General features: G+C 46.1%; 1 protein-coding gene across 4 annotated transcripts in view; it reads left to right on the top strand.

The window, feature by feature from the left end:
• Positions 1 to 12896, top strand: part of dctn1a (dynactin 1a) — a 25385-nt gene extending 12489 nt beyond the window's left edge. For all 4 annotated transcript variants that reach the window (XM_062515730.1, XM_062515729.1, XM_062515728.1 and 1 more), the window contains 17 exons: positions 1 to 140; positions 508 to 624; positions 902 to 1054; positions 1555 to 1715; positions 2116 to 2284; positions 2959 to 3027; positions 3678 to 3890; positions 4430 to 4591; positions 5122 to 5253; positions 5717 to 5842; positions 6194 to 6336; positions 6823 to 6989; positions 7368 to 7498; positions 8815 to 9007; positions 10197 to 10270; positions 10580 to 10669; positions 11472 to 12896. The exon at positions 1 to 140 is cut by the window's left edge and continues 52 nt beyond it. In XM_062515730.1, coding sequence (XP_062371714.1) covers positions 1 to 140; positions 508 to 624; positions 902 to 1054; positions 1555 to 1715; positions 2116 to 2284; positions 2959 to 3027; positions 3678 to 3890; positions 4430 to 4591; positions 5122 to 5253; positions 5717 to 5842; positions 6194 to 6336; positions 6823 to 6989; positions 7368 to 7498; positions 8815 to 9007; positions 10197 to 10270; positions 10580 to 10669; positions 11472 to 11609 — 2378 coding nt within the window. In that variant the 3' untranslated portion in view covers positions 11610 to 12896. The remainder of the gene's footprint in view (positions 141 to 507; positions 625 to 901; positions 1055 to 1554; positions 1716 to 2115; positions 2285 to 2958; positions 3028 to 3677; positions 3891 to 4429; positions 4592 to 5121; positions 5254 to 5716; positions 5843 to 6193; positions 6337 to 6822; positions 6990 to 7367; positions 7499 to 8814; positions 9008 to 10196; positions 10271 to 10579; positions 10670 to 11471) is intronic.

Raw genomic sequence — 12896 nt, 5'->3', positions numbered from 1 at the left:
AGCTGGAGCTGCGCGAGCAGCTGGACCTGGCGGGCGCCCGCGTCCGAGAGGCCCACAAGAGGGTGGACGCCGCCCAGGAGACCGTCGCCGACTACCAGCAGACCATCAACAAGTACCGCGACCTCACCACGCACCTGCAGGTATGGACCACACACACACACACACACACACACACACACACTACCAGCAGACCAGCAACAAGTATCACAACCTCACCAAGCACCTGCAAGTATGGATGACAACACACACACACACACGCATACATACATACATACATACATACACAAACGAATACACACACACAATCAGCAGGCCATCAATAAGTACTGCAAGCCAAGGTATGCATAACACGTTCACACATGCATGCGCACACACACACACACACACACACACACACACACACGCACATGCATACATACATACATGCGTGTCCACGTTCCCTTTTAACTATGTCTTTGTGTGTGTGTGTGTGTGTGTGTGTGTGTCTGTGCGCACGCATGTAAACAGGAAGTGAATCGGGAGCTGACCAATCAGCAGAACGCCACAGCAGAGCAGCTCCAGCAGCCCCCTGCTGAGCTCTTTGACTTCAAGATCAAGTTCGCCGAGACCAAAGCCTACGCCAAGGTGGGGGCCCTCCTGTCCTCCCTCCTCTCCCTGCCAGGCCTCTCCTCTCCTTTAGCGATTTACCCCCTCCGTTTTATCTTTACTTTTACATTTATTCATTATTATTATGTTTTTTTATACAAACCGACTGAGAAACTGAGCAAAATGAGAAATAACATTCAGGAGACCTTTATCAAAGTAGCTCAGCTACTCTGAATTCCAAAGAATTTCTCACTCAAGATCAGCTGTCCTTTACTGTATGTAATGTATATTTGTGTGTGTGTGTGTGTGTGTGTAGGCCATCGAGATGGAGCTGAGGAAGATGGAGGTGGGCCAGGCGAACAGGCAGGTGTCCATGTTGACCTCCTTCATGCCCGACTCCTTCCTGCGTCACGGCGGCGACCACGACTGCATCCTGGTGCTGCTGCTCATCCCTCGCCTCATCTGCAAGGTGTGTGTGTGTGTGTGTGTGTGTGTGTGTGTGTGTGTGTGAATCTATCGCTCTGTCTGTCTGTCTGTCTGTCTGTCCCTCTGTCTCTCTCTCTCTCTGAGTCTGTCTGTCTTGTGTCCGACACAATAGTTTTGTCTTCATGCATTTAGCTTTTTGTAGACTATTGAATTGGAATCATTTGCCTCCTGCAATCCACAAACTAAATTGGACTCGAAGGCCATCTCTCATACCCCCGCCCAAAACAGAGAGATCTGTTTCCTACCAAACTGACGTCCCTTCCCAGTTGCGCTGACCCTGTGTCTGTGTCTGTGTCTGTGTCTGTGTGTGTGTGTGTGTGTGTGTGTGTGTGTGTGTGTGTGTGTGTGTGTGTGTGTGTGTGTGTGTGTGTGTCTGTGTGTCTGTGTGTCTGTGTGTGTGTGTGTGTGTGTGTGTCTGTGTGTCTGTGTGTCTGTGTGTGTGTGTGTGTGTGTGTGTGTGTGTGTGTGTGTGTGTGTGTGCAGGCGGAGCTGATCAGTAAGCAGGCGCAGGAGAAGTTCGATGTGAGCGGGAGCGGTGGGGAGCGCGTGGGGCTCAGGGGATCCCCCGGGGAGCAGCTCAGCTTCGCCTCAGGCCTGGTCTACTCCCTCAGCCTGCTACAGGCCACACTGCACAAATACGAACAGTGAGTTACACACACACACACACACACACACACACACACACACACACACATAGAGGCCTCGTCTACTCGCTCAGTCTGCTGCAGGCCACGCTGCACAAATACGAACAGTGAGTTACACACACACACACACACACACACACACACAGACACACACACATACACACACACACACACACATAGAGGCCTCGTCTACTCGCTCAGCCTGCTGCAGGCCACGCTGCACAAATACGAACAGTGAGTCACACACACACACACACACACACACACACACACACACACACACACACACACACACACACACACACACACACACACACACTCACTCACCTCCCTGATTTTTTAACATATCAACCTCTCTCTCTCTCCCCCCCCCCCCCCTTCCTCCCTCTCTCTGTGCCAGGGCCTTGAGCCAGTGCAGTGTTGACGTGTATAAGCGCATTGGGACTCTGTACTCTGAGATGAGCGTGCACGAGCGCTCGCTGGACTTCCTCATCGACCTGCTGCACAAGGACCAGCTGGACGAGACCGTGCAGGTCGAGCCCCTCACCAAGGCCATCAAATACTACCAGGTACTTCAAACAGCCATGTTTCATACTATATACGGTACACTATTCTATAAAGCCCATCAAATACTGCCAGGTATTTAAAACAGGGATGTTTCATACTGCATACACTATTCTGTACTCACAAAGCCCATCAAATACTACCAGGTATTTAAAACAGCCATGTTTCATACTACATACGCTATTCTGTACTCACAAAGCCCATCCAATACTATCAGGTATTTAAAACAGTGATGCTTCATACTGCACACATACCCCAGCCAGGCTCTCTTTCCAAGCCAAACGCTTCCCAAATAGCATTTTTTAACCTGTAATATTGTTCAGAACAGCTCCAAACCTCGTCAGTAGCGTGCTCAGGGTTCCTACACATAAAGCGAAGCATCAACTAATTAACATCTATTAATTGTAGTTATTGTATTTTGCAAATGTAATTTACACATCAGCACATACATTGGCAGACCACTAATACAACCCACATAATATGCTTAGACAGCACGTTACATACTCATTCCACACTTTTACCAACTTTTTCAACTGTTGCTTTGGATAAAAGTGTCTGCTAAATGCCAACTTTTTCAACATCTCTGGGTACCGTCATAGCTGCCTTGTACCTTCCATGAGTGGCAACAGTGGTGCTATGGCAACAGTGTTTGATGAAAGTGTCCTGTTTCCATCCACAGCAACTGTACAGCATCCACTTGACTGAGCAGCCAGAGGACTGCACCACCCAGCTGGCCGATCACATCAAGGTAACACACCTGGCCCCAGCTGTGCGATTCCCGCCCCGTGGTCCTTTCCGGGTTCCCACCCCAACCCACCCCAACTCTCTCTCCTGTTCACTTCCTGTCATTCTCCACTGTCCTATAACATTAGAGGCATAAAAGCACCAAAAAAATATACTTAAAAAAGGTAACACACCTGGGCTCCATAGTCATGCTATGAACATGTAAAAAAACCAGCCTTTTTGTGCATTTTGAATATATTGGCACACATAGGTATGTTAAATGTGGTGTCTTTTTAGCAAAGCAGTGTCATTGATGAGACTGCTCTTTAAATTACACACAGTATGTTATGTGCTTGTTCTAGCTAGCACAATCTCACACAATACTTTGCTTGGATACAAAGAGTATCTATAGAGATTTTACAGATGGTTTGTTGGGATTTAGGTTCAGTTTAAGTTCATTGATGTGAAACAATTATATCACTTTAACAAAACCCAACCTTTAATACCAATACATTATTATTATTATTATTATTATTAACAGATTCAACAGAACAGTTTCTGTAGATAGTGTAGTGTAGATAGTCTTCAGGGGACCATCCAAATAAAGTGTGTGACTAGTGTGTAAACAAACAGACAAACATCAACATTGGCATCCTGTTGCCCTTTGACCCCCAGTTTACCCAGAGTGCACTGGACTGCATGGGGGTGGAGGTGGGGCGCCTGCGCGCGTTCCTGCAGGCCGGCCAGGACAAGGCGGACCTGAGCGTCCTGCTGAAGGACCTGGACACGTCCTGCGGAGACATCCGCCAGTTCTGCAAGAAGATCCGCCGGAGGATGCCCGGCACGGACGCCCCCGGGATACCCACCGCACTGGCCTTCTCCCAGCAGGTAGAGGACCACACCTGTACACACCTGTACACACGCTGTGCTGTTTTGTTTGTTTGTTTGTTTGTTTGTTGTTTTTTTAAATATTGGTGTACCGTAACTTCCCAACAATTAGCTGTGGCTTTTACTGTACGTTGATTTTGCAAAATTTCTTCAGCTATGAGGTTAATGATACACAGGGATGGTTAATGTGGTGTTAATATGGTTTTGTTTGCATAAAACACTGCCCTGCGGCTTGCACACAAGAAATGACTAGCAAGAGCCACTGTTCTATACATTAGTAAGGAGTCGGCTGTTGAACTTGGACTCCCACTGCAGGCAATGTGTCATGTAGAGGCTCTGTGTGTTGGTCATTCCCATAAGAATACCACTTTGGTTTTATACAGTAGTAATAGTCTTTGGGAAGCTAATGATTTTGTGCTATCAATGTTTTTATCAACTTTTTCTTGTGTGGGTGTGTGTGTGTGTGTGTTTGCGTATACGTTATTCACATATGTTTGTTTGTTTATTTGTGTGTGTGTGTTTGTGTGTTTCCCGTTCAGGTGTCGGAGACGCTGGCTGACTGCAGGAAGAACCTGACTCGGGTTGTGGCCGTGCTGCAGGAGGTAGCGGCGTCTGGTGCCCAGATGGTGGCGCCACTCGCTGAGCAGGAGGGCCTGCCTGCCGTCAAACTGGAGGACGAAGCCTTCAAAGCCGTCGAGCAGGTGCTGCAGCTACACTCATTCTCATGCACATAGGCACAAGTTCATTCACACACACAGACCCATGCACATTACATCCACACACACACACACACACACACACACACACACACACACACACACACACACACACAAACACACAGGCACAAACCTATTCTGACATACAGACACGTACACAAACACACACACACGTGCACGCAAGACTGCCAAGGTACAGACTTGTATATGTCAACGCACTTGACAACACACACATGCCAACTTTAGAGGAAACCATACCAAGTGTGCTGTTTGCTTATGTGTGTGTGTGTGTGTGTGTGTGTGTGTGTGTGTGTGTGTGTGTGTGTGTGTGTGTGTGTGTGTTGTGTGTTGTGTGTTGTGTGTTGTGTGTTGTGTGTTGTGTGTTGTGTGTTGTGTGTTGTGTGTTGTGTGTTGTGTGTTGTGTGTTGTGTGTTGTGTGTTGTGTGTTGTGTGTGTGTTGTGTTCACACAACAGTGTGTTTTTAACATGTAATGTGTGTGTGTGTGTGTGTGCAGGTGTATGGTGCCCATGGCTTGAATGCCCCTGAGTGCTTGCGCCAGTCTTGCAGCGCCGTCATCGCCACCATGAACAAGATGGCCACCGCCATGCAGGAGGGAGAGTACGACGCCGACAAGCCCCAACGCCCTGTGAGTCTAAGCAGACACACACACACGCACACACACACGCACACACACACGCACACACACACGCACACACACACACACACATACACACACACACACACACACACACACACTGAAATGTGTAAGCCCATGTCGTGCACAAACTCACACAGTCTCAACACTTTTTTATATAGAATTACATGTATTACAGAAATATATGGTAAATGTACGTATGTTGCTGCATGAATGTACAAATGAGCTTTTAGGATAACTTGATGCTGTCATTTATGAATAGGAAATTATCATTAGCATGTGATCTGTATCGCTTTGCCTGTGTGTATTTTACACCAGTGAAGGTGCTTAGGGTAATGTGTAAATTAGCATTCAGGCTAACTTGATGTGGTTGTTTATGAATGGGAAGTTAGCACGTTAGCATTAACGTGTGTGTGTGTTGTGTGTGTTGTGTGTGTTGTGTGTGTGTGTGTAGACTCCCCCAGTGGAGGCCCGTGCCGCTGCACTCAGGGCAGAGCTGACCGATGCCGAGGGCTTGGGACTCAAGCTGGAGGACCGAGAGACCGTCATCAAGGAGCTCAAGAAGAGCCTCAAGATCAAGGTACACGCACACACTTGTATATACAATATATACAGTCATATACACACACCTATACATATAAACACATACACATACACACTTTACAGCATATTCTAGGCCATGAAGCTATCAACCAGACTCCCGAGATCAAGTTGATACTGAATATGCAAGGCAGACTACTGTTAAGAACACACATCTACAAAACATCAGACACCATAAAGCACGACAAAATGTGCACTATGTCTAAATCTTTCTCATTTTCTCTCCCTCCCTCTCCCTCTCCCTCTCCCTCTCTCCTTCTCTCCCTCTCCATCCCCCTCTCTCCCTCTCCCTCTCTCTCTCCCTCTCCCTCTCCATCTCTCCCTCTCTCAGGGGGAGGAGTTGAGCGAGGCCAGCGTGCGTCTGAGTCTGCTGGAGAAGAAGCTGGACACGTCCACCAAAGACGCCGACGAACGAGTGGAGAAGATCCAGACGCGTCTGGACGAGACCCTCACTCTGCTCAAGAAGAAGGAGAAGTATGGGAGAAGAACACACACACACACACACACACACACACACAAACACACCATGCAATTGTACAGGCAACAGGAATAAATGGCAGAGATTTTACTTTAGAATAGAAGTCTTTATTGTCCACGGCTGTGGAAATTCCTCTTTGGCCCACATAAACATATAGCACACACAAGGAGGACTACACATCAGGTACAACATCAAGCAAACGCAAACAAGTCTACACAGACTTGAATGAATGAATGAATGAATGAATGAATGAATGAATGAATGAATGAATGAATGAATGACTGCATTTTGCAGGAAACTATGGATGAAAAATGACTGGCCACAGTCACAGATAGGAATTTGTGAATGTAATTTAAAAGAGAGACTTTTGTGAGCTGGGATTTTATGTTTGAGTATTGATGTTCGTGTGTGTGTGTGTGTGTGTGTGTGTGTGTGTGTGTGTGTGTGTGTGTGTGTGTGTGCACGTATGTGCGTGTTCCCAGGGAGTTCGAAGAGACAATGGACGCCCTTCAGGCCGACATCGACCAGCTGGAGTCGGAGAAGGCGGAGTTGAAGCAGCGCCTTGGCAACCAGTCGCGCATGACCATCGAGGGGCTTCGCCCGCCCCCCGCCTCCGGCATCGCTTCCATCGTCACGGGAACCTCAACCAGTGAGTCACATGCCGCATGTACAGCATACACACACACACACACACACACACACACACACACACACACACACACACACACACACACACACCAATGGGACAGTGTCCTGGCCGGATTATGAGTGTTGTAAATGTTTGTATGTTAGTGAAGGGGCCTCATTTCTCTAAAGAATGTGTTCTACCAATGTGATGTATTTCCAATGTGATGTAAAAGTGGGTAAAGGAGTTTTTCACAAAAGAAAGCAGTTGCCTGAACTGTGTGTTTGTGTGTGTGTTGTGTGTTGTGTGTGTGTGTGTGTGTGTGTGTGTCTGCGATGTGTGTGTGTGTGTGTGTGTGTGTGTGTTGTGTGTTGTGTGTGTGTGTGTGTGTTGTGTGTGTAGGCGGCGTAGCGGCCAGTATGGTGGCAGGTGCAGGATCGCTGCAGGTGGTGGACAGTCCACTCCTCAGGCAGCAGATCGACGCCCAGAGGCTCGCCATCAAACACCTGAAGAACGACAACAACCGCCTCAAGGTCTGAACACACACACACACACCACCAAGGAACAGACACACACACACACACACACACACACACACACACACACACACACACACACACCACAGGAGACCATACACACCAACAGGGAATGTACCTTACCATAGGAGAACACTGAGAACCCACTCATCCCGGTACTATTACCGGGAAATTACGGTAACACTGGATAGACTACCCCATTGTCGCCGCCCCATCATTATTTATCTAGATTAGTGAGGACGAAGATCGAGGAAGGAAGGGAGGGGTGTATAAAACACCAAATGAGAGGCACCCGGCCGGCACCCAGTGTGTAGCGTGTAAGCAGGAGTTGAGTGTGTAGTGTGTAGGCAGGAGTTGAGTGTACTGCAGAAGAGGGTTTGGTGTGTAGCGTGTAAGCAGGAGTTGAGTGTGTAGTGTGTAGGCAGGAGTTGAGTGTGTAGTGTGTAGGCAGGAGTTGAGTGTACTGCAGAAGAGGATTTGGTGTGTAGCATGTAAGCAGGAGTTGAGTGTGTAGTGTGTAGGCAGGAGTTGAGTGTGTAGTGTGTAGGCAGGAGTTGAGTGTACTGCAGAAGAGGATTTGGTGTGTAGCGTGTAAGCAGGAGCCAGGAAGTCCCATATGGTGACACACACCCACTTCTCATATGATCCACTAACTGATCTGTTCCAGTTTAGTGCTCAACTCTTAGTGATGCTCTCGTGTTTATCGTGAACTCTGTGGGTTGTGGGTTCATCTGACCCATTTGCGTGAAGCATGTTTATAGAAACTGTAGTGAGTGTAATATGATGATGATGATGATGATGATGATGATAATAATAGTAATAATAATAATACACAGAATGCAGCTCAAAGTGCTTCACATTTAGAACATGCAACACATTAATAAAAAATAATCAGTCAATTCTCTTGGTTACTGTGGCCGCTTATGATCCAGTCAGCAACATATCAGAAATATATAAAAGAACACAGAAACATTGAACATACAAAACATAGAACATACAGGAATATGTAATAAAGAACACGTAACACAATAACAGAAAATAATCAGTAGGTGTTTGTGTGCGTACATGCATGTGTGTGCATACCCTACCTTGCTGCCTCATCCATATTTTGTGTGTGTGTGTGTATGTGTTGTGTGTGTGTGCACATGTGCACATGTTTGCATACCCTACCTTGCTGCCTTATCCATATTGTGTGTGTGTGTGTGTGTGTGTGTGTGTGTGTGTGTGTGTGTGTGTGTGTGTGCGCGCACATGTGTGCATACCCTACCTTGCTGCCTTATCCATATTTTGTGTGTGTGTGTGTGTGTCCTCAGGCGGAGAGGATGCGAACCCAGCTGGCCTCGTTGCCCCCTCTGACCGTGCCCAAGATGTCGGGGGTGCCCAAGGAGGGCATGCCCCCGGATGCCGCCTCCGGCTCCCTCTACCGCAAGACCGACCTGCTCCTCAGCAACCTGCTCAAGATGAGCGCCGGGGTCAGGGTGGTGGACATCACCGGCAAAACCTCAGGTGGAGTCTCCTATACCTAGCCTGGCTAGCGCCTACCACTTCTCAAAGGAGACGTGGTCTGGCAACCAGACATTCATTTTCATGTCTATCAAATGCGTCCGTGCATAGCTAATCATCGTCTTGCTTCCCCCCCTGTTCTGTGATTGGTCCCCTATCTCAGCCAAAAATGTATTCAATGGCCTAATGGAAACAGAACAACACTATAAAATACAAACCATAATCATAAGAAAGTAATAATTGTAAGCTGTGAGATTTCCAATTGGTAGGGAATTTCCTACAGTGGCCGGTCAACAGCCAAGTCTATTTATCATAACACAACATGAAATGGGATACAACAAACATGCACAATTGGAAGTTGCAAGCACACTGTTGTACCCGGGATGCTAACACTTGCTAAATACTAGGGGTGTCACGACTCTCCAAATCCTCGATTCGATTTAATTTTCGATTTTAAAGCCACGATTCGATTCGATTTTCGATCTTTTTTTATTAATGCATTCCTTGTGTCATTATTATTATTATTATATTCATTTTTATTTTTTGCCCTCTTCCTATTCTGTTTCAGGGGGCTTTTATTTTGAAAGCAATTTTTATTTTTCCATCCGTGAGGTTGTAAACAAACAAAAAAAACGTCAAACATAGACATGTGAACATAGTGAAATGAAGCAACACAGAATGATACTTTGAATGTTTGTGCACACTCTGAAGACACTCTGAAGAGACCCAAGGTTAGTGTTAATGGAATAAGTACTTATCAATGTGCATTTTAAGCCTTAAAGTCATTTTGAACTGTAGGCTAACTAAATCGTTTTTTTACTTGCTAAGTTGAGAAGGCTAAATTGGTGTTAGGCTAACTGACGTGAATGAACGCAAAAATGCTTCCACACCCGTGATTTCAGAGTAACAAGAGGTTGATGTGCATTTTTTAACTGGCTGCAGCCTAAAATTAGAGGAGTGTTGATGCTGCAGGTGTGTGGTTTTGCGTTTTGGGCATACATGATGGACGTCACGTTGGGGGTGTGGCTGCATCGTCGATTCTACTTTTCAGTTCGAAGTTCGAGATTGAGATGTAATTTCGATCGATTTAAAATCGAGATCGTGACACCCTTACTAAATACTAAACACATGCTAAATAACATGCACATTTATAAACGTATGCATGATTATGGTGTTTGTGTGTGTGTCACAGTCAGTCCAAGTGCCCAGTTGCTGGAGCAGACGGCTCGGCTGCAGTCCCTAAGCGACGCTCTGGATAAACTCAAGGTGAGATGTGGAGCAAACAAACAAACAAACAAACAAACAAACAAACAAACATATTCACCCAGAGAGACACATGTTGACAGATGCACACACACTCTAAGAGAGGAACTAAATAAACAGGCATCACCAAAGGCATGATCAGTTTGATATAAAAAATATGTATGTTATGTAAGCATCATCAGTGGAGGATTCCTCACATTCATATCTCTCTCTCTTTCTCTCTCGCTCTCTGTCTCTCTTTCTCTCTCGCTCTCTGTCTCTCTTTCTCTCTCTCTTGCTCTTTCTCGCTCATTCTCGCTCTCTCTCGCTCAGGGTGAGGTGGCGGAGCATGTCGTTTCCCAGCAACCAGGGGCTCGGGTGCCCTCTGACTTTGCCACCTTCCCCTCTTCTCCTTTCGTTAAGGTGAGTAATGAAACAATACACACACACACACACACACACACACACACACACACACACACACACACACACAGCTGTTCTACTGACTAGATGACTCCCATAAATAAGACGTTGGGCTTGACATGTTAAAGGTATACTATGCAGGATTGGCGATTTCATCGCCGGTTTCGCTTTCACTTTTCATTTTCGCTCGTTTTATGCTTGCATATTTCTCTGCAGAGCTTCCCCTACAGCTTTAGCGTGTATATTTGACAAAACTCCTCAATCGGTCAGTCTGCCGTGGCTTTTCATGAGACTTTACATGACACTTCCTGGTGTAGAGCATGGGTGCGTGCCCGGTGTCTCCTGAAGTTGCAAGTGTGGTTTTACCGCTACAGACCACTAGAGCGGCCAAAAAAAAAACACCGTTCGACCGGTAATGACCCATTTAATCATATATAACAGTATGGAACGAATTGATTAACTGAAAAACGTTGCATAGTATACCTTTAAATCTTCAGTGCTGTTGTCCTCCATTCCATACCCCTAGACTCTCCACCCGGCCCACACTTCCTCAATGACTAACTCCCTCTCCTTCTCTCTGTATGTTTGTTTCTGTCTCCCTCCTTCTGCTCATTTTCTGTCTTCCTTTTTTTCCTTCTCTCTCTCTCTGTCCCCCTCTCCCCCTTTCTTTCTCTTTATTCTTTCTTGTGGTCTCCCTTACTCTCTCTCTTGTCACCTTCTCTCTCTCTCTCCCTCTTCCCCTCTTCTCTCTCTCTCTCTCTCTCTTTCTCTCTCTCTCTCTCTCTCTCTCTCCCTCCCCCAGGCGAAGGAGGAGAGTAAGAGTGGCACGGTGCTGGTAGGGAAGGTGTTGATCCCGTGCGCCCGCGGTCAGGAGCGCTCCCACAGTCTCATCCTATCACAGCAGCAGCTGCAGCAAGTGCACCGCCTCCTTATGACCTAAGTGCCACCTCATTGGCCTGCGCTCGCCAGTAGCAGCACTCTCCTCCAATCAGAGGACAGTATTAGATACCAACCCCTCCCCTTTCCTAAAGCTCACTCCAATCCTGACTTCCACACTACTTCCCTGCCTTCCTCTCTCACCACAGCCACATATTTTTTTCCCATAATTCCTGGTGGCTCACTCAGGAAATGCAATGAGACAATAGCAGGTCTATGGAATACAATGTCCAAGCCAAAGAGCTATACAGTATCGTTTTTCCAAGATTTTCTACACTTTTTAGACTGTTCTCTTCTCAGAATACACACACTTGAACACAGCGTTGTGGCCATCTGAATCACACTTTTAGCCTACTCGCATGTTTGCGTAATGCAGTCAAAATATGTAAAATCTACAGACACGTTCACGGCACCACAAGGTATACTTCCTTAACACAACACCCACACTCCACCCTCAAAACCAAAAGCACCAATTCTCAATTCTTATCAGGTTTTCTACAGATGTCATGTTCTTTTTAAAGTCTCAACCCTGTCGTGTGTACATTTCCAGGCTCAGTTTGTCTCTTTGGCCTAAAAAGTCACAATACCTTTTTTTAATGTAAACATTGCTATGAAGGACAAAATGGCTCAAGTGGAAGAGAGGTATCGGCAGGTGGGAAAGCACCACAGTCACGCAACACATTTGCACCTGCACCGTATCCATTTTGTTTTTTATTTTTCTTCTGAAACGGTTGGGAGATTATGTCCGGTATTTATGTAGAACAGCAGCGAGGACCAAACGGATGCACTGCTGGTCTATATTTATTACACCACTGCCTGTTTTGCTCTTGTGTGCAAAGTTTGTATATCCCCCAGTAGTGTCCAGGAAGCACTTGACTGTCCATAGCGAATCTAGACTGGGCCTACTACTAACTTAGTCTTTTCTCTACTATTAAAACTGTTAAGTCTGATAGTAACATGCATAACAAGTTACAGCTAAGGACTTTAGCACACCACACTTTTTTTTTTGTTTTGTTTTGTTTTGTTTGTTTGTTTTTGATTATTATTATTATTATTATTATTCTGGGGAGATAATTTAGGCTCATGTAGGCTTTCAGTTGCTCACCTAAAGACTTAAGGAACTAAGGAAAGAAAAGATGCAATGGTAGCTGGCCTTGTGTAGAGGTCTGTGTTAAGGCCTCCTCCTGGTTTGCTACGCTATTATGTTCTTTTGCTTTTTTGACTGTTCATTTGGATGAAGAAGAAAAATAGTAATTGCAAAAAAATATCTTGATTAAAACACTCAAAATGA

Source organism: Sardina pilchardus, chromosome 16 (genome assembly GCF_963854185.1).
Source record: "Sardina pilchardus chromosome 16, fSarPil1.1, whole genome shotgun sequence".
In the NCBI taxonomy this organism is placed as follows: domain Eukaryota; kingdom Metazoa; phylum Chordata; class Actinopteri; order Clupeiformes; family Clupeidae; genus Sardina; species Sardina pilchardus.
The sequence above is the reverse complement of the archived record's forward strand: the minus strand, read 5'-3'. Positions and strand labels throughout refer to the sequence as shown.